The 19535-nt window shown below is 31.5% G+C and overlaps 2 protein-coding genes across 9 annotated transcripts in view; one reads left to right on the top strand and one right to left on the bottom strand.

Annotated features, from left to right (window-relative positions):
* LOC148620271 (GPI inositol-deacylase-like) overlaps positions 1 to 19535 on the top strand; it is an 81952-nt gene that overhangs the window by 47588 nt on the left and 14829 nt on the right. For both annotated transcript variants that reach the window (XM_088581025.1, XM_088581026.1), the window contains exon 21: positions 14906 to 14996. In XM_088581025.1, coding sequence (XP_088437151.1) covers positions 14906 to 14996 — 91 coding nt within the window. The remainder of the gene's footprint in view (positions 1 to 14905; positions 14997 to 19535) is intronic.
* On the bottom strand, positions 222 to 19019 carry LOC148620272 (uncharacterized). 7 transcript variants are annotated; one of them, XM_088581027.1, is made up of 5 exons: positions 18842 to 19019; positions 17923 to 17963; positions 12635 to 12735; positions 10194 to 10263; positions 222 to 5034 (listed from the first exon to the last, which is right to left on the bottom strand). In XM_088581027.1, the coding sequence occupies exon 5, from the start codon at positions 4952 to 4954 to the stop codon at positions 3431 to 3433; it is 1524 nt and encodes a 507-aa protein (XP_088437153.1). In that variant the 5' UTR covers positions 4955 to 5034; positions 10194 to 10263; positions 12635 to 12735; positions 17923 to 17963; positions 18842 to 19019; the 3' UTR covers positions 222 to 3430. The 7 variants fall into 7 exon arrangements, with proteins under 7 accessions (XP_088437153.1, XP_088437155.1, XP_088437154.1 ...); XM_088581029.1 differs by lacking the exon at positions 12635 to 12735; XM_088581028.1 differs by lacking the exon at positions 17923 to 17963.

Here is a 19535-nt window from a genome sequence, read left to right as displayed (position 1 = left end):
ACATGCATGACATTTTCCCATTTTGCCTGAATCTTACAAATACTTACACTTAAATATGAATGGTAGTTTTTATTTCCAAGTCTAGTATAAATAATGGTATTGATGTTGGTTAACACTTTCAGTAAACATGCTTCAACTCTTTATCTTTTATACCAGTGACTTGAATCAGATGGTCAATGTGACTTGAGACAGTTCAAGTGATTTAAACTCTCTGACCTGAATTAGTTTAAACTATTTTATTTGTAATAAACAAAATGGATCAGTCACAAGTAAAATAACATACTTATGAAGTCTTCTCCTGAAATAATAATAATTACAATAAAGTATAGGCATACAAATTCAATAGTGTTATTTATGTTTTTCAAAGTTAAGATGAGACAGTAAAAATATAACATTAGGTGATGTGGTGAGATGTGATTTGATGTGATGTGTACTAATTCAGCTCAAGCAATAAGGAATCTTTTCGTGCATTTAACAAAGGAATATACACAGTCCAGCACAACCTGATATTGTTTTTCTGATAGATTTTCTGCAAAACCAACAAGTAGATGTAGGTCTGTATTGCAAAATTTAAGGACCCACTGTAGGTCGTTCATTAGTTTGGTTTTTGCATTACTATAAAGAGGGCATACAAAAAAGTTATGGTGAGCAGTCTTGTACGTATGACCACAATGACACGATGGACTTTGTATAATATTGACTCTATACAAATCAAAGTTTAAAAAGGATGAAGAATTACAAAGTTGAGTTATCAATACATTTAAATTTCTTGGGTCGTAGCAAAAATGTTTGGGAACAGTTAATTTATCACTGGTGCCTGAATCTCCCTTAATGTTCTATCTAGTTTATTCCATTCAACTATTGTTGATGGAAAAAAGGATTCACAAGTCACCAACAGACTACAAAAGGGAACAATGATATCTTCAACATTCCGAAGCGGATATACTGTAGTAGATTGAATATTGACACTAAATTGTTTGCACCATTTCTGTAATGGTCTTTATAATAACTGTTCACTAATCTGTTTTTACTTAATCAAGTTTAAATATTAGACTGATTACTTATAAGTACATTCACCTTGCTTGTGTTCCCATGCTCAACATTGGTAGTTTTGTCACTTATATGACACCTTTAAAACCTTTAACTTTTCGGATTAAACATGTGTATCAATCATGTGCACATCATGCTAATCACTTGATTTTTCATTAAACTTGAATATTTTCATGGAAAAAACTGTTTTCTCTGATTGTGTTATTAAACTGAAATTGCTTTTATTTTAATCACATTCATTGTATGACAAACTAGTACATTTCTATTGCCAATTATTATTGCCTTCCATTTTATGACATACTAACATATTTCCATGGCCAATTTATAGGGTTCCATGACATGCTCTTCTAAATCAATGGCCAATCAATAGGGATCTTTAACTTGCTTTCCCTATTGTTTCTCATTTCTCGGCTAATTAATAGGATTTACATGACAGATTCTTATAATTTTATTGCTCATTTAGTTGCCTCCTTAGTTCTGTTACTAATGTATTTGATTACACAACATGGCCTTTTGGGTTTTGTGACATGATACCACATTTCATGGTTATAAAATGCTTGCAATACAGTTCTGGATGGGATGGATTTTGACAGAAATTTATAAAGCCACTTTTCCAAGAGGGGAAATTAATTTGTGTAGACAACACTTCTATTTTGTATACAATTGCCAAATAAATTATTCAGTCCAATAATGGTATCATACTTTCAATGTCATTGGCATCTATTAACATAAGTTTTTTTACTATATCTTGAGTAAAACTTGTACAATTTTTTTTGATATTTTAACACATTGTTCCTAAGTATGTGGCAGAGGGCCATACCCATAAGTTTTTGCCCCACCCCTTTTAAAAGGTGGAAAATGGGTGTTATTATATTGATAGATAAAGCTATTGTTCCTCTGATTTTTTATGATAATGATGTCAATCTGTTCTTTTGAAATTCTGTTTTAAAATTTTTTTACAGGGTAGGCTTATCGTTAACTGGGGTACAAAATTGGACCATCCTAAAAAAAAATCCACTTTTTTTATTGGATTTCTTATGAATATCTCTTCCTGTGTTTTTCAATCAGATTTCAGATACATGTATCTCTTACTGTTTTTGAGTTATTTGAGGTTGAAGAGGCAACACCAAAAACATTGACATTTGTATTTTTGGTCCAATTTAAATTTATTATTTGAATTCCAAATTTTGTGCTATATTGTGTCCAAACCAGTGGATTTGTCCATAACAAACTGTAAGTCCATCCTTAAGTGAGTCAAAAACTAATACTGTGACCACTTACCCCAAGTGAACAGAGATCAATATTCTCCTTATAAGAGCAGTTTCCGTCAAACTGTGTGAAGTAGTTAGTGGCAATAATAGGTTTGATGGTATTGGTATTGCATAGAAATTTGTCATGAGGTATCACTTTATGGAGGGGGATTTAGTTAAAAATACTAATGGTTTAGGCTTGTTGGTTGGATAGTGCCCCCTTTTTATTTTCAGGCCTCAGTGAATGGTAAGTTAACAATATAATCTTGGAAGGGATTGATTTTCACAAAAATTGGTCAAAGGAAACACTTTTTATTTGGGCATAGGGTTTGAATTTGTTCTACATAGTGCAAATTTGTGCTTGGATTCTCCAAACCATGATAAGGAATATGTCTAGCACTAGTATATTGTTTGAAGTTTCCATCAAATTTCACCAAAGAAAGAAAATGACATCTGCTCTGATAACTGTAATAAAGTTGTTAACAGGTGAAAATGAAAAAAAAATCCTATTAAATATAAAATACTAATTATGTGCAAATAATACCATAATGCACAGCTAATTGGTTATGTTCAAATGTATACTACAAGTACTACTTATGATGAGACATATTGTTTGTCGCCTTTTATTATCGCATTCTTTTTTCCCTATATATAGTTTGGCCAGTATTATATACCCTGCTAATTCCTTATTGGTTCAGTAGGTCACTTTTGTGAATATCTCTGTTGAATCTAATCTCCATGGATTACATTGACAAGTTTTAGATCTCAGGCATTGTATTACTAAGGGAATTAATAAAACTCTTATTTTATTTAGTGGCTTTTTTTTTTGGCTACTTTCAAACAGCAACACAACATATCAAAAAAATCAAATATAAAGTCCATTTCAAGTTGTTAATTCTCTTTGCTGATGTTTTGATTTCCTTTTCAATGAACAATTAGTACTGATTAGCCCTATTTCTACTCATTGTATGAATCAAGAATGATATTTGGTGGATGTATATCCAATGGTGACAAATATTACTTGATAAACAATTTCAATTAGGCATTAGATTCAGTCATTTCAGCGTGAATCTTATATGAACATGTGTACATAATAGATATTTATCCAAAATTCCAAATATAGGTTTCTATTATCCTATGGACATGTCCGACAAGTTCTGAATTGATATAGATGATGCTAAGGAACCATTACTTAAACTAAGTTTACTGTCTACACCGTTGTGTTGTTGCACAGAATTTTGGAATTGGCTATGCTCTTCATTGGATTCAGTAACACTTTCCTCCTTTTCTTCTTTGAGAATTTCTCTTTTGGAATGGGTATCATTTTCTTCATCTTCATTTTCCTCTTCAAATATTGTTGGTTCCTTATAACTGTGTAAACTAGAATGAGAATGATAGAAACTATCCTTAGAGTTTCTTGATATTGAATGAGGTGTATTGTCAACCTCATTCTCTCGTTCTTGCATTGAATTTGTTATTTGCTCAATGTAGGAAGAAAATTGGTTTTCCATACTGTTCATATGTTTAGGAATTCTACTATGTGCTTGCACAGCCAGAATGTTGTCAACATGTTTCCGTAGAGCACTATGTAATTTCTTGAACATAAGTCCTCCTTCATCTTTCTGAAGCACTAATCTATTTTTTGTACCTATCCTTGTATCAAAATTTCGATCTAAATTGTTCATGACTTTTCGATCATTGACCATATTGTCAATAGCTTTAGTGACTCTTGCTTTCCTGTCAGGTTTAGGGTGCTGACTAGATAATCTGGATGGATTAGTAGATGGATAGTATGAGGTGGTAGTCATGACACTGCCTTCAGGTACTACTGATCTATTGTCATGTCTAGGTAGATCGACAGAGTTCCCAGTACTACTGATTGTCTTGTATTCACTCATAGCAGATTTGTTACCGTTTACTTGAGAATTAGCACTAGGAATAGCTTGCCGTCTTTGTAATGCCAACTTACAATCATCAATTGAAATGACATTTAATAAATTGTTTGACACAGAGCGCACAGAAACCATTGTCTTGTCTTTTAAATGTATAACTTTACCTCGGTCAGTCATTCTGCTTGTTGATACTAAACTAATTGTTTCCAAACTTATATCAGATGAAACTTCTTCGTCTTCATGTTTACTGCCATGACTACCACTTTTCTCGTCAACATTTGTTTCAAATTGTATAACTTTATCAATTTTTTTAGGTACTTCAGGTGCCGTTCCATTTAAGATAGGTTTTGTTGGAGTTTGTATTGATCCTCTTTTATTTGTGTTGTAAATATCCTTTCTCATATTGGAATAATGTACAGAAGTTTCTGCTAAGTGGTTTGAGACAGAATGTAAATCCGTATCATTAAAAATTCTGCTATTGTTGGCACTCCTTGAACGTTCTGGTCGTATTGTCACTTTTTGTTTTGCTGAAAAAGGTTTTTTCAGAATGGCATTAGATTGATTATTTGTCTCATTGGAAGATTTATTCTTGTTGAGTTTCTTTCGGACATTGTTTCGCCAAGAATCGATCTCCTGAATTTTCTGTGGTGATAAGTATGTGATTTCTTTGGAATCTCTGTAAATTTTCCCATCAGCTGTTAATTTATACAGCTGACTCCAGTCCTGAACCTTTGTATGATATGAAAGTGATTTCTTATCCATAGTGTATACTTATAGAGTTTCTAAATAATTATATTTAGTCAGCATTGTATAATTCCCCTTCTAGAGAAATGCAGCTGGCTCTGAAAAAGAAATAAACAATTAACATTCCTTTGTTGCTAAGTTCACACTATAGTTCCCACCAAAATATAGTTATGGTAGGTGAAATAATTAAATGATAGATGTTGGAATGATTTAGGTTTGGATGATTGTCATGTAACTATGACCTACCATGTTCAATATGACAATTCTATTGGGTTTTCTATTTGTTTTTGACATCGTTTTTGTTTTAAGTAAATAATCTCAGAGAGCTTATCTAATATAACTATTGTCAGAAGAAAATAAATACGCACTGCAGGGAGTAATACTTTTGTACTAAATTTATAATGAAGCACCATTAATATATAGTAAAAAGTATTGAAGTGTTTGTCTTTGATTAGAATCTTATTTTATCAGCGCTCATGTCTTCTTGTAAAAAGATAAATGATCATGTGGAAAATTGATATATTTGTCAACTACAATAGTATTACCATCTACTAGTGAGAAAATACTGACTGCTAGTATTCTGACTTGTGTAACTACTCCTTTAGCAAAATTTCAACTTTTATCAATATATTTAAAGTTGGGATAATTAAGCTACCTTCAAACTATTTGTTCAGTCAATATCTATATGGTTAAGAATCCAAAACATTTACAATAATGGCTACAATAATATCTTATTTGTGTATAGGGTATTTACATTGCTTTCATTTTATTTTGTTTTAGTTTTGTTGTATTTTTCTTTCATATATAACTGGCCAATATATTTGATTTATTCATTTTCACTTTTTTGTTTGTCTATTAAAATAGTATATAATGTTTTTAGGTAAGGTTTCTAGATTATCATGAATATTATAACATACTTTGGCTTGGATATCATTAGTTTCATACCAGAATCACTAGACCAACAGGAGGTGAATACTTTTGCTTCAATATGTATTTAATGTACACTTGTCATATCAAAGGTATATTATATGCTTAATATTGAATCTATACTAGGCTTACATCTGGAAAAAATTATCTGTGACACCTAGTAGATTAATAATATAACAGTTTCTAGGGAAATTTTCAATAAATTTACTTTAAAACAATTAAAAGTAAGTAATCCTCTTTCCAGTGTCAGTTTTATTGTTCTGATATTGATTTGTTTCCCATTGAACAATGTGGATTTATTCTGCAGGTATTTTACTTATTTGTTATAGTTTTTACATCAGCAATATGTATATACTAGTATATATCAGAATTAAAATTCCTTGGACCATCATATCCTGACGGGCTAGTTAAAGTTCTACACAGTTAGGAAATACTTCTTACATAGGAAATATTAAACTTTACCTGTAACTTTGGAATAAGTTTATTTTGCACATAAAAACCTTGTAAAACTTAATAGTTTCTGAACGAAATTCCTTTTTCTGCAGTCTTCAAAAAATATTATGTTAAGTCTCTGGGAATATTTATATCTTTTATTATCTGAATTGAATTCGGTAAAATCACACAAACTGTGACAACAAATGAACAAATATTTTTATAATACTGTTTGAAATCTTTCTAAATGTTTACAGCCAGCTTACATCCTGTTCTTTTAAGGTATTCTTCAATAAAGCATTCATTTCTTCATGTTTAATTAAAACTGGTCACAATATATTCTATGAACATTATTGATTATTTTTTCAAATCCTTTTGATGACAAATTTTTCTTTTTATTTTGGAATGAATTAGTGTTGTTTTATTAAGACTTAACCAGATGTTTGAAAGGTCTTCAAAGAATTTTTAATAAACTTAAACTTTTGTACTCTTGTTTGTCTTAATAAAAGCCACAAGAGAATAAAACCATGACAAAACCTCACTTGCGATAAAGTTTATATACAGATCAAATATTGTCAACTGCTGAATTGGGAACCATCTTTTTTATGGCTGTCAAAGGAGCTGTCATCCTTAAACATTTTTTTCATGCTATTAAGTGGATAGTAGTTAGTTGACCTTGATCTTTTTTTTGGTAAGAAAATTCCATACCACAAAGGAAGATTGATATTTAATTTGGGGGTTATACAATTAGGATCCTAATACATGAATTCACACTTGTCATTTTGCTCCGAATGACCCCAGATTTGTCTCTGAATAACCTTTTGACGTCAATGAAACAATGTAATTTTAAATTGTGAGGTCATTGATCTTTAAGCTGAGGAAGAATTCAGTATGAAAACAACAGGAAAATATATTATTTTGGTCAGTGGCATCCACAAGTGTAAATACCTCTATTGTTTAGGAATAGGGGCCAAGAAAGGGCTTGAAGCAAACATTTTCTAAAATTTAACTAGATAAATTAAGTTTATGTATATATATTTCTGTGAACTATATCACATGGTACAATAACCACCATAGTCGGGCCATGAAGGAAGTATGATGAGTTGAAAGGGGGAAAATCTTAAATGGGGCTGGCTGGTTTTCAAGGGACAGACAGGTATAAAAATCTAGGTATTAATTTTAATATTAACTTAGCTGTAAACTAAACTATGGCTAGGATTATGTACAATGAATCAAATAATAAAAAAAAAACTAAATTATAAATGTATTATCAGACAAAGTATGTGTTAAAATCATATCCAAATGAAACAATAGAGAACACCTTCAATAATTCAGAGTTGTTTCCCTGGTGATAGTTTGCTTATTTTCAGCTATTTGATCATCTTATTTGCAAACAAGTGCATTAATATCATGATTCTTTTTCACCACATGCTGTTTTCAATTTCTTTGAATAAATGAAGCTGTCTGTATAGGATTAAATGCATCATCCAAAATCAATGTACAAGTTCTATTGACTTTTGTCTGCTCCAATTTAAACTACATTTTCATTCTGACAGTGCAGTTACCCCCCTTGAATGATCTTCAAATTGATTTGTCAAATCAACTGTGAGATTAGTAAGTCCTATGTTCAATGAAAGTGATAGAAATTAATTTTACATTCAGATGAATAAAGTATGGGCATTTATATTGACTATTCCTGACAAAAGTTTTAACTAAGCTGCAAAACTGTAACATTATCTATTGAAATGAATGGGAAAATTGAATGGGAACTTGGAACGCATGAAAAGTTCTGCACAAAACAGTATTTTCTAACTCCACAATGAACTTAGTTGCTGATTCAAGTATTTACTGTCATAACAAAGGAAAGTTGAGGAATGAATTATAGAAAAAAAATACGTAGAATTTATCCTCTATACTCAATTTAAAGCCACCATGTGTCAGTTTGGTGATAGCACATAACAAAGTAAATGTAATTTGTCTGTGCACACGCTATATGATTTCTGTGGAATAACTTGGTTACCCTCATCTCAATATTTAAAATGATGCTTTCATTGTACTAACTGGTACTTGCAAGAGATAGAGACAGATACTTAAAACATTCTGAATAAGTCAAGTTAAGTGCATATTAAGGTTATTTTGAAATGTCAGGTTGTGTCACAAATCTTACACAGTTCTGAACCATTAAGTTTTCTGATTGTCTTTAAGATAAACTAATTCATGGTGTTAAAATGATTTATAATTAGCCAATTGTGTTTTTAAATGAATTGTTTACCAATTTATACCCCCTGAGGATGATAAAGTATTCCTACAGTGTATTTATATCTTATTGTTTCATAGTTGAGCTTATTTATTGAGGTGAAAAGGTTATATACTGCTGTATAAATATTACATTTGATATAAAATAGGTTTGTATTTCAGTCTTGATCATGGTATTTGATAAAGAGTTTGCATTGTAAAATGGTATCTATATAAATCTAAAACATTATTTCAGTTGTATAGTGCATGTGTATGACTATTTCTCGTCCTGGGAATCTTCCAGCGAAATATTAGATTACCAAAACTTCAGGATTATCTAAAAATTTTATTGCCCCCTTTCGGCAAATGCCAAAGGGGACTTAGGTTTGCACTCCATCAGTCACACTTGGTTTTCCGGACTTTTTTTGTAATGCCTCATCCAATTGATTTCATATTTGGTATATAGCCTTATCATGACAAGTTACAAGTTAAGATAAAATGCAAATTGCTGCTGTCATTCTAGAGTTATTTGCCTTTTAGTTCATAATAACGAAGTTTTTTTCAACTTTCCAGGTGATAGAAAGAGAATGTCTTTATGCAGCTTTCTGTAATGCAAAAATGTTATTATATACTGTAAAATGAAGCTCGGTTTGATTTTGATGGAATTTGCTTTTGCTGTTCAAGAGTTATTTTCTCTTGATTGTTAAAAAATAACACTATCCATTGTTAGTTCACATACATAAAAAAAATCTTAGAATGGCAATAAGTTCAAAGGCCGAAAGGGGACACTGTATTGCATCAGCAATACTGTCAGAATGCTTGTCCCTGTTGGCTTATGACTTAATTTTAGAGTTGTTCATTTTTTTTTTTAATAAAATAAACTTTTTGTTTGTCCATAATATATAGAACTTTTTTTTATTCTGAGCAACCAGTACTTGCTCTATGTCCTATGGCACATACTAAGGGAAGATTAGTTGGTGATGGAACATCTTACACTCATTGTGAGCTCAGCAACCACAATATCAACAAAACTGTTTCTTAAAAAGTTAAACATACAGAAAAAATATCCTATGTCTAAAATGTGGCTACCTCAGTTTGTTTTAACATTCTCATGTTCATTTGTACCTAATCACTGGATTACTGAATTTTGTCATATAATTCAGAAAATATAATAAATGCTTGAATCAGTGTCACGAATAATTGTAAAGTACTAACAAATTAATTGACAGACCTCCTGCCTAATGTGCAAATATGTAACCCTCTATAAAAGTTTACGTTTCTCAATCTTTGTACATGTAGTATGATACCTGGTACTTCCTGTTCAAATTTAATTTCCAAAGAGGATTATCAGATTGACCTGATTAATACACACAAATCTCAGCTGTCTGAAAACTTACTTTTCTTGTGGCATTCATCATTTATTTGTAACAGTAAAGGATTGAGGTTCAGGAAATTGTTTCTATATTAAAGAACAAAATATGGTGATAGGGAAGCAAATGCTATTTGTTGTACATAAAACAAAAATTAAGTTGGATAACTGGTAGTCATTTTGAATGTTTTATGCAATTTTACAAACTGCATTTTCATGAAAAAAAAACAACTGATAATTGGTGAATTACAAAAAATGCACCAGCATATAACCTAAATCCAAAATAGTAAATACCTTCAGAGTTCATTAATAGATCTGCAATAGGATAGTGTAAACACATCTTAAAGCGAGCACAGAAATTGCCCTGCAAAAAAAAAGAAAAATCCATGGTAACAAAACAGTGATGATTTTAAAAATCAAACTGAAAAGTAATATGACACTTAAATGACCAATTCAAGTATTCTGTTTAAAGGTGCATTTCATCTAGTTTTATAAGGCCTTAACCATCACCTGAAATGAGAGGTAAAAAAAAGAACTGAAACAACAAACAAACAAACCATGAAATCCACTCAATTCATTCAATTCCTCAACATACACCATATAATCAAAAAGAAATATCTTCTTAGAGAATGCTCACATTTACTGGAAGCTAGCTCAGAAAATATTAAAGAGTGACAAAGCCATCAAAACTTCCAGCATTAGAAAAATTGGTCACTACAATTCCAGCAGACTGGATTTGAAGCAGCAATGCCAAGTTTGGAAGTTGCATGACTTGGGACGTGTTTGAGGGTTAGACTTTGACATTGGTGGATTATCAATCAGTGTCAAATAGAGAAAAAATCAGAAATAGGCAATTGCTCATTTTGAGTTAAATTGATAAAAACAAAAGAATCGTAACATGTTTTTCTTCAGCCTTACTTTATTTTATTTTAAAAAAAAGACATCTATTATTTATTGTCTTTATTTACTTTTCAGTACCTGATCATTTTATTCTTGCCTGATTTGAAGGTTAAGTAAACCCATATTTATACATGCTTATTCACTTTTTAGCTCACCTGGCTGAAGGCCATGTGAGCTATTGCCATCACTTGGCGTCCGTCGTCATCGTCGTCTGTCATTGTCGTTAACAATTTTTCAAAACTCTTCTCCTCTGAAACTACTTGACCAATTGGAACCAAACTTGGTCAAAATGTTTCTTGGGGTGTCCTGCATAGAATTGTAGTGGGGATTTTTGATCCCTCGAAAAACAAGGCCGCTATTACTAAAAATAGAACATAGGGGTCAGACAGTAGTTTTTTGCATATATCTCCAAAATGGTTAGGTTTAGCCAAATTCTGACCTGACTTGAAGTATTCAGCATGATGAGATCTATCTGCAGTCAAATTTTCATTGTAATCTATTAAGCCATGTTGGAGTTATTGCCCTTTTTTAACGTTTTTTGCTAGTTTTTATGTTATTTCTTTCAAAAATCTCCTCTGACACTATTTGACCAATTAGAATCAAACTTGGTATGAATGTTCCTTGGGGTATCATGCATAGAACTGTTGTGAGAATTTTTGATCTGTCAAAAAACATTGCCGCCATTACTAAAAATAGTACATAGGGATCAGACAATAGTTTTTCGCATATATCTCCAGAACTGTTAGGTTTAGCCAAATTCTTTCAATTGCTGAAATGATCCTTATTTTTAGGACTACAAAAGTCTTCTGGCATAAAATTTGTCAGAAGCCTTCTTATAAGAGTTATTGCCCTTGTCAGGGGAAAAGGACAGGTTTTTTTTTTTTTTTTTTTTTTACAGTTTTCAGCTAATGTCTTGAAAACTATGACAGACTTTCATTTACTGAAATGATCTTTATGATAAGTCCTATCAAAATTTTCTTTAGTCAAAAATGGACAACATCATGTTTAATTTATTGCCCTTGAAAGGCTAAATTTAACCATGTGAACGATTCAGGCTCCTGGGAGCCTCTTGTTATGTTGAACTTGACATGAAAATCCTTCTTTAATGTGTTTAAACTAAAGTACATAAAATCAAATGTTTTCTTCTTTTAAAGTCTTTAATAATTTAATGTTGGTTTAATAGCTATACTCATTACCCACAGAATGATCCCATTGAAAAGTTTTACTCATGGTTGAACACATATTAGTTTTCACTAAGTTTGTATAATCTTCCAATTACTAAAACACTAAAATTAAATTTGTCTTTTTTTGTTTCAATTGGGCATTTAACTTAATATAGTGTGGGTTTAAGTTAACATATTTAAATTAGGCTTTTTCTGAAGTGCATTTGGTAAAAACAAGATTGCAAAATATAGCACATCTAGGGTGATAGTCCTATGGGCATACCAAAAACTTGTCAACTACTTGCTTGCATGAACATTTCTCTCTTTATTTAATTTCTTATTGAAAATCAGTTTTTACTGTTCTCAAGTTATTGGCATGGTTGGCTGAAGATGAAGAGTGAATTCCAAAATTATATACTTGTTGAAACTGTACTAAATAATGTTTTTATATAATGATTCCTCTACCAATTAGTATAGTCTTTAAGATTTCCAAAATTTTTTATAAGTCATGCATTTGTTTTACTTAACTGTTACTATTTTTCATTTTAATGCTGTCTTTATAAATGTGTTCTTCCAAAGAAAATTCTGTATATTATATAAGTCTAGAAACTTGATAATGCAAATTGTAATGATAAAGCCTAAAAACATTTCTTGAAAGATATTCATACATACCATATAAAGATTTATTCCACATTATATCCTAGTCTGTTAGAGAATTTATTAAACTGTGGGTGTTTTCTTTTATGTTAGTCTCTATTTAAAAATTACGTCGACTGGAAAAACAAAGTCAAAGATATTGGGTAAGTAGATCAATGGAGATTAAATGGTCTTAATCCAGCAATGGTTTACTTGTGTTACAACATCCATCACTAGGAAATATTTGTCTTATAGAATTCCTTTATTGTACAGATTAGTCTAATTACAGTATTTCTCAGTATTGATATTCTGTGTGTCATTTAATCAGACATAATTGGACTGAGTGTAGCGTGTGTAGTCGTCCAGAAGTTTAAATACTTCTTCTATCTTTTCAAAAGAAATCTATAGTTTGCCTATTGAAGATCTGTTTTATTTTGTCAGTCTTATATCTCCCACTATGCTTTTATATATTGGTGAAAATTTCTCATAAAAATTTTATGTAATACCATTTGTATAAGTTACATGGCAAACTTATCAGAATTAAAGAAACTCTGACATCTTTGTCTGGTGGATTCATTGTCACTATTTGATATTAAAACACTGTGTAGTCTTAATTTTTAAGATGTAAAACATCGATAGACTAAACCTTGAGGTTGTTACATGACTCATTTATCATGATACAGAATTAGGAATATTAGCTTAATTGTTAGCTTGTCAGTTTTAAGTAGGAATGTTACCTTGTCGGTTTTAAGTAGGAATGTTACCTTGTCGGTTTTAAGTAGGAATGTTAATTTGTCAGTTCCTATTTCTAAAGTTTAATTATCATCTTTCTGACCTTAACAGATGTTTCACATTGATATGTGGATATTCACATAGCAAACATAGAATATATTTTAAAACAGTAGGAAGATGTAAAACTTAATTGTCCTTGTTATAAAACGAATTTCTCGTCAAGATACAGCCCTGATGACACAATGTGATGTTATTCTATGTTTCTGCTGTTATACATAACAGACTAATAGTTATATTGTTTTAGTATTGACAGTCTTAAGAACTTATGTAGGCTATATTACCCATACTCTATGATTGTGTGATATACTGGAATCACCTTGTCCATCCATTTTTGTCCCATGCGACACGTCATGAGGGGACATGGAAATGCCAGGTTTTCCACACTTTTTTTTGTAATGCTCTAAACAAATAAGTGCGTTTTTTTTTTTTTATGTAGCCTTATTTATAAAGAGTTTCAGATTAAGTTCAACTTTGGTTATGGTTGAATGATTTCACAGAAGTTATGGCCCTTGGACTTAGAAAATTTCAGTGATTTTAAAGTTTTCCGCCCTTTTTTTTTGTTATGCTTTACCAATTGGTTTTATCTTTTGTATGTAGTCTTACTATAAGAAGTTACAGGTTAAGTTCGACTTTGGTTTTGGTTGAATGATTTTTACAGAACTTACGGCCCTTGGACTTAAAATTTGAAATGTATCTTTTTACACGGGGGGACATTGGAACACTGTTCTTTTATCTGTACATTCATCTGATTTTTGTCACAGTTTTCTCAACTCAAAAATGGATAGACAGATTTTCAAATTTGATGTGTGGCTTTATATAGATAGCATTCACAAAAACCTCCAATTCCGATTAATCAAACTGGAGGAGGGGTATACCTAGCATGACAGCATGTGATTGACTTGAAAAGTCATATTCACTTTTACCAAAGCTCTGCTGTGTGGACATTTCTTAATTTGTTTTGACTAAATTTAACTGTTTTGCAATGAAATTAAAGTTTTTTTTTATATGACACTCTAAATGTTATAAGAATTTATAGTGAATCATCAGATTTGTTTGTTCTCATTCCCATTTATCTTTACCCTACTGCTAATCCATATCCTTTTCTAACTTACACACAAGCTGTAGATAATAAAATATATTGTAGATAAAGTGGAACAATGCATTTCACACTTAAAAGTTTTTGGATTGTGGAGGTTTTGAGAATGCCAGATAAACTGTCTTGTCTACTTACTCTAATTGCTAATACTGATGATAAAATCTTTATAAGCCGACAGTTTGTGTCAAGTTTTTTTTTTTGTTAAAAAATCACCATTGCTTTAAGACTTATCATAGGGTCCATATTTGTATACTTTCAGTTTGATGTATTTTTATAGAAGTTTGGCGTTTTTTTTATAGAAGTTTGATATGAATACTTTCTCAAATAAAAAAATGTGTATGTTAAGCCATTTCAACATATTGAGATGTTTTTTTCTCAATAAAATCAATTAGTTATATGATTTTGTGTTTTTTTTTCAGCTCATAAGATTTTATGGAAAGTTATTTCCCTGTTTTTTGGTAGTGATAGTACTGATGGGATTAATTTACCAACTACATACAATCAGGAAAGGTAATCATCAAGTTATTTAACCAATTATTGTGTAATTCCAGATAGGAAAAGACCCTTTTGAGTTAAGTTTTGGATGGTGGTCAATGAGCATGTATGGAACATACTCAATATATACTTTTGCTAGGAAAATTTTTTGTTCTACCCAAACCCTACCTTATGGAAGTGTATATTGAGCATGCTTATTAACTTAATGCAAAAGGGTCTATTATACTAAAGCAAATATTGATTCATTCATATCTTTGGTACAAATATATTTTGACCTGATACCACTGTAGAAAATGATTTCAAAAACCAGGATGTCAGTGAAAGTCGGTTTAGTAGATTTTTACAGCAATAGTTGAAGTATACTATGAAAAGATCAGGACAAGTTTACACTGTAATCAGTCATCATGAAATAATTCCTAGAAAAACAATGTCACCAAGACTACGCTGTTCATTATCTAATAAGTGATAAAACACCCTTTGATGTGCTCAGCCTTTTGATCAAGTACTAATATAGGTGTGATCAGTTTTTGTTTTTATTTTGTATTTCCAAATTATAGCTCTTGATTTGTCATAACTATGGAAAATGTGTCATTAAAGCAATTTCAGTCAATGAGAATGGGTTGAAGAATTTTCATTAGAGGTTGAATTAGTTCTAATAGAAATATAAAATACAAATAAAGAGAAATCTGTACTTCTGCTTGTCCACATTTCTTGTCAGTGCAACTCCTCCTAAACTGCTGTAGGGATTTTGATGAAATTTTATACTAAGGTTGGTCATCATGTGTAGATGTGTATGATGGAATATTGTTACTGTCAGAGGACTCCAAAGGAAGAAAATCCAACTTAATGGTTTTACATGTTGAAACCACATAAGCCCAACTCCCCTGTTACTGCTCCAGGACTGATGAAATTATTTAGGAAGGTTGGTATGTACCATGGTAGATTTGCATGAAGGAATATAGCTCCTGTTGAAGGATCCCAAAGGGAGATAATTGAACTTAGGGGTTGTATATTTAGCTTCCTATTAGAAACACGGGGTATTCTCTATGTGAGCTTGCTCACAGTATTTCTAATTTTGACTCTTAGCCTCTAATATAAAACAGTTGTCACCTTTTATATAAAGCATGCTTGGCAGTAATCAGTGACTGCCAGTTTTATTTAAAACATGCTTGGCAGTAATCATTGACTACCAATTTTATATAAAGCATGTTTGGCAGTAATCATTGACTGCCAATTTTATGTAAAGCATGCTTGGCAATAATCAGTGACTGCCAATTTTATGTAAGGCATGCTTGGCAGTAATCAGTGACTACCAATTTTATATAAAGCATGCTTGGCAGTAAGCAGTGACTAACAATTTTAATAGGTTTTAGTTTTACATTACATGGGATTGCATGATCCCACAACCTCCAGCAGTTGAGTTTTTAGTAAAAACTAAAGGTTTTAATTATAACAAATGAACACAATTCATGCTATATGTTGGATTGGAGCTGAGGACATCTAAGGAGAATTCTAAGTTTGTTAGAAGGAAAATGTTATGTATGTGTTTTTGAGGTATAATGTTTTTACCCATCTGACTGTCTGACCGTGGCTTGAGTTAGGCCTACATTTTTCATTTATTTCCTTCAAATTTTGGTGACTGTATAAGCTTGGATGAAATTGATTTTCACAGAAATCTGTCAAGAGGGTCACTTTTTTTTGTTTAGGGGACTTAATAAAAAGTTAATTGATTCAGGCTTGTCACCTATAAAGTGCCTTCATTTTGAAACTGATTTTTACTTTGGTTTTTAGCTGTATAAGCTTGGATTGATTTTCATAAAAATCTGTAAAGGTGGACTTAGTAATAAGTTTGATGATTTAGGCATGTCATCTGGATAGCATTTCCATATTTTAGGGATTTTCTTCAAACTTTTGGGAGTGATTAACAGCAATAACAATTGGATTGGAAATCAGTCAAGGAGGACCACTTTTTTTCAAGTATTGGGTCTGAACTGTAATTGAAGAGTGCAAAGTTGGGGGCATGGGGTTTTGTGTGTGTGCTGCAATATTTTTCAATACGTATGTATGTATTTGTTGGGGAAAAAGGATTAAAACCTACTTATGTGTCTGAAAGCTGTTGGGGATAGATATGGTAGCCTATCAATTATTTTGAGTACGTGTGTGCATTTTACAGCCTGTTTGTTACTCTGTTAGGAAGGGGCAAGTGGTAGCCTATTTATGTGTTCATTAGGGAAAGGAAACATAACAGCTTTTTAGTGATTTTGTCAAAGGATAGCTTTGCTAGAACTATAAATGCCATATGATTTAAACTTCAATTATTGACAGCTTATGTGTTGCTTACCTGACAGAAGTTGATATGGCTGCCCAAACATAAGAGAAAAGTCATTTGATTTATATCAAATGGTTCCTATTAACATATACATATACCAGTTGGTTTCATTTAGGTCCCTGAGCATCACTCAGGTCATACTTGGATTGATTGTGGGTGTTAAGATTTGAACTGGAATGGGTGAGGGACCAAATGGAGTAAATAAACAAGCATTATCCTGAAGCCTAGCCAAAAAGTTTGCTATAAGTACATGGATCTCTTTGCTGTTAAACTGCAAGGTGTCATACTACTAAAGAAAGGCTGATATTCAATTTCAGGAAAATGTATAAGGAATTAGGTCCAAAAAGGGGGAAGGAACTAGCATTTCATTTACCTAATGTCTATATGATGACCAGTGTAAGGGAGTGGATCTCTTTCATATTGTACCACAAAATGCAATACACCCAAGGCAAATTTAGGATTGATTTTAAAGGTTATGGCTGGCAGCATTTAGACATTGACATGATTATGGGCCATAAAGGGGTAACTTTGATTCTAGTCAAATTCGTGTCTTATCACAATCAAACTTCAAAGCTGTATCAAGCTTGAATTATGTGTCAATTTTTGTCCTACCTGTTCATGGTTCAACTTTTGTGGTTGTATTAAGCTGCACCCTGCAAAGTATTTTATTTTATTATGAATTTGCTCATTTAATTTTAGAGATGGGGGTTTGAATCAGTGTTGGTCTAATGGCAGGGACCCTTAATTCCTGACTAAGGACTTTTTTTTATTTCATTTACCTATTTCCTAACTACTTTAAGTGAGCTGTATTAAGGAACTTTGTTTTCCTCAAATGAACATTTCATTCCAAAGGAGAAAGTTAGGTAAGAACCCCTTTTGCCCTCTTAATTTTCCCAATCTCGGCTGAGTTTGAAGGGCATATATGACAGTATGTGTTCAAATTATTACCATAAACCAATCATATCAACTATAAAACACAATAAAGAGCAGGAGAAAAAACATCAATTTTGCCCTTACCAAACGAACTTCTTTAAAATGGTCCTGGACCTTTTGATTTCAATAGTGATTTTAAACCCGAAAGAAGTTGTAAGATGAAATTATTTTAGAGACAGCTTTGAGTGATGTTTAGGATTAAATTAGACAGACGGTGTTTGTATGATGTTTTTAACTATGCATGATGTTAACATAATTGGTCTGCTCATTGATTTTCTTCCCCTGCTCAACTGACATAATTGAATGATGACCTGTGGAAGTAAAATTTAATTCACTTAAAATTGGAGTTTTCTCCTTGAACTGGCTGGATGAGATGATCAGGCATATAGTGCTCTTTGTACATGTACTAGTTACAGAATACTGATAGTAAACTCATTTCAAATTTTATGGAGTATTTAAAAACATCCAGAATTTAATTTCACTGTTATCAGTAAATAAAGAGGATGCTCAGGAGATTTTTGTTTAGGCAAATGTACAAGAGAATTAGATAATTCCTTAAATGTAAAGAAAAACAAGACAAAAATAAAAATATCTTTACCTTGATTGATAAATTCCATTTACTTCTGACAGTAATAACTCATTTAGTTCATTTTTCTATTTTCTATCTTTGGTCAGTAAACAAATATTTCAGATTATCTTTACTCTCAGATAGGTGTTATTTTTCAAACCAAGGACTATGAGGCCATAATCTTTAAAATATTGTTTATCTAGAAGATACCCACTTCATATGCTCAAGTAAACTGAAATGTGATCTATTAATCAAACAAACATATCCACTTGAAGTAGGGAGACCAAACACTCTTATCTTTTTATTGACAACACAAACATTATGCTCAAATATGAGATAATTCTGCAGGTTTAATCCTTTTGTTCATTATTGGTTATGATGGTCGATGGTTAGAGCATGTTTAATAGTTCTGATACTTGTTTCTTTATATGAATATTTGAGCATGACATATTGTTAAGAAAAAACTGAAATTTAATGGCTTTCTTTTTTGTTATACCCAGCAAATAAAGTTCGGGGTTTATATTGAAATCTGTCTGTTCATATGTCTACATCTTTTAGCTCCACTGAAACTGCTTAGGATATTTATGAAATTTCGTAGGATGGTTGGGCATCATATGTACATGTGACTGAAGATATATTATTACTTTAGAGGACTTAAAAGTGAGATACTCCAATTTAAGGGTTTTACATGTTAAAACCTCTGAAGTGCAAATCTTCCTAAACT

The sequence above is a fragment of the Perna viridis genome, chromosome 4 (genome assembly GCF_037379345.1).
Source record: "Perna viridis isolate PV_CMFRI_1.1 ecotype Kerala chromosome 4, ASM3737934v1, whole genome shotgun sequence".
NCBI classification, from domain to species: domain Eukaryota; kingdom Metazoa; phylum Mollusca; class Bivalvia; order Mytilida; family Mytilidae; genus Perna; species Perna viridis.
The sequence above is the reverse complement of the archived record's forward strand: the minus strand, read 5'-3'. Positions and strand labels throughout refer to the sequence as shown.

Bases quoted from the DNA above. Each gene is read 5' to 3' on its own strand.
- LOC148620272 (XM_088581027.1), bottom strand. From the start codon at position 4,954: ATGGATAAGAAATCACTTTCATATCATACAAAGGTTCAGGACTGGAGT.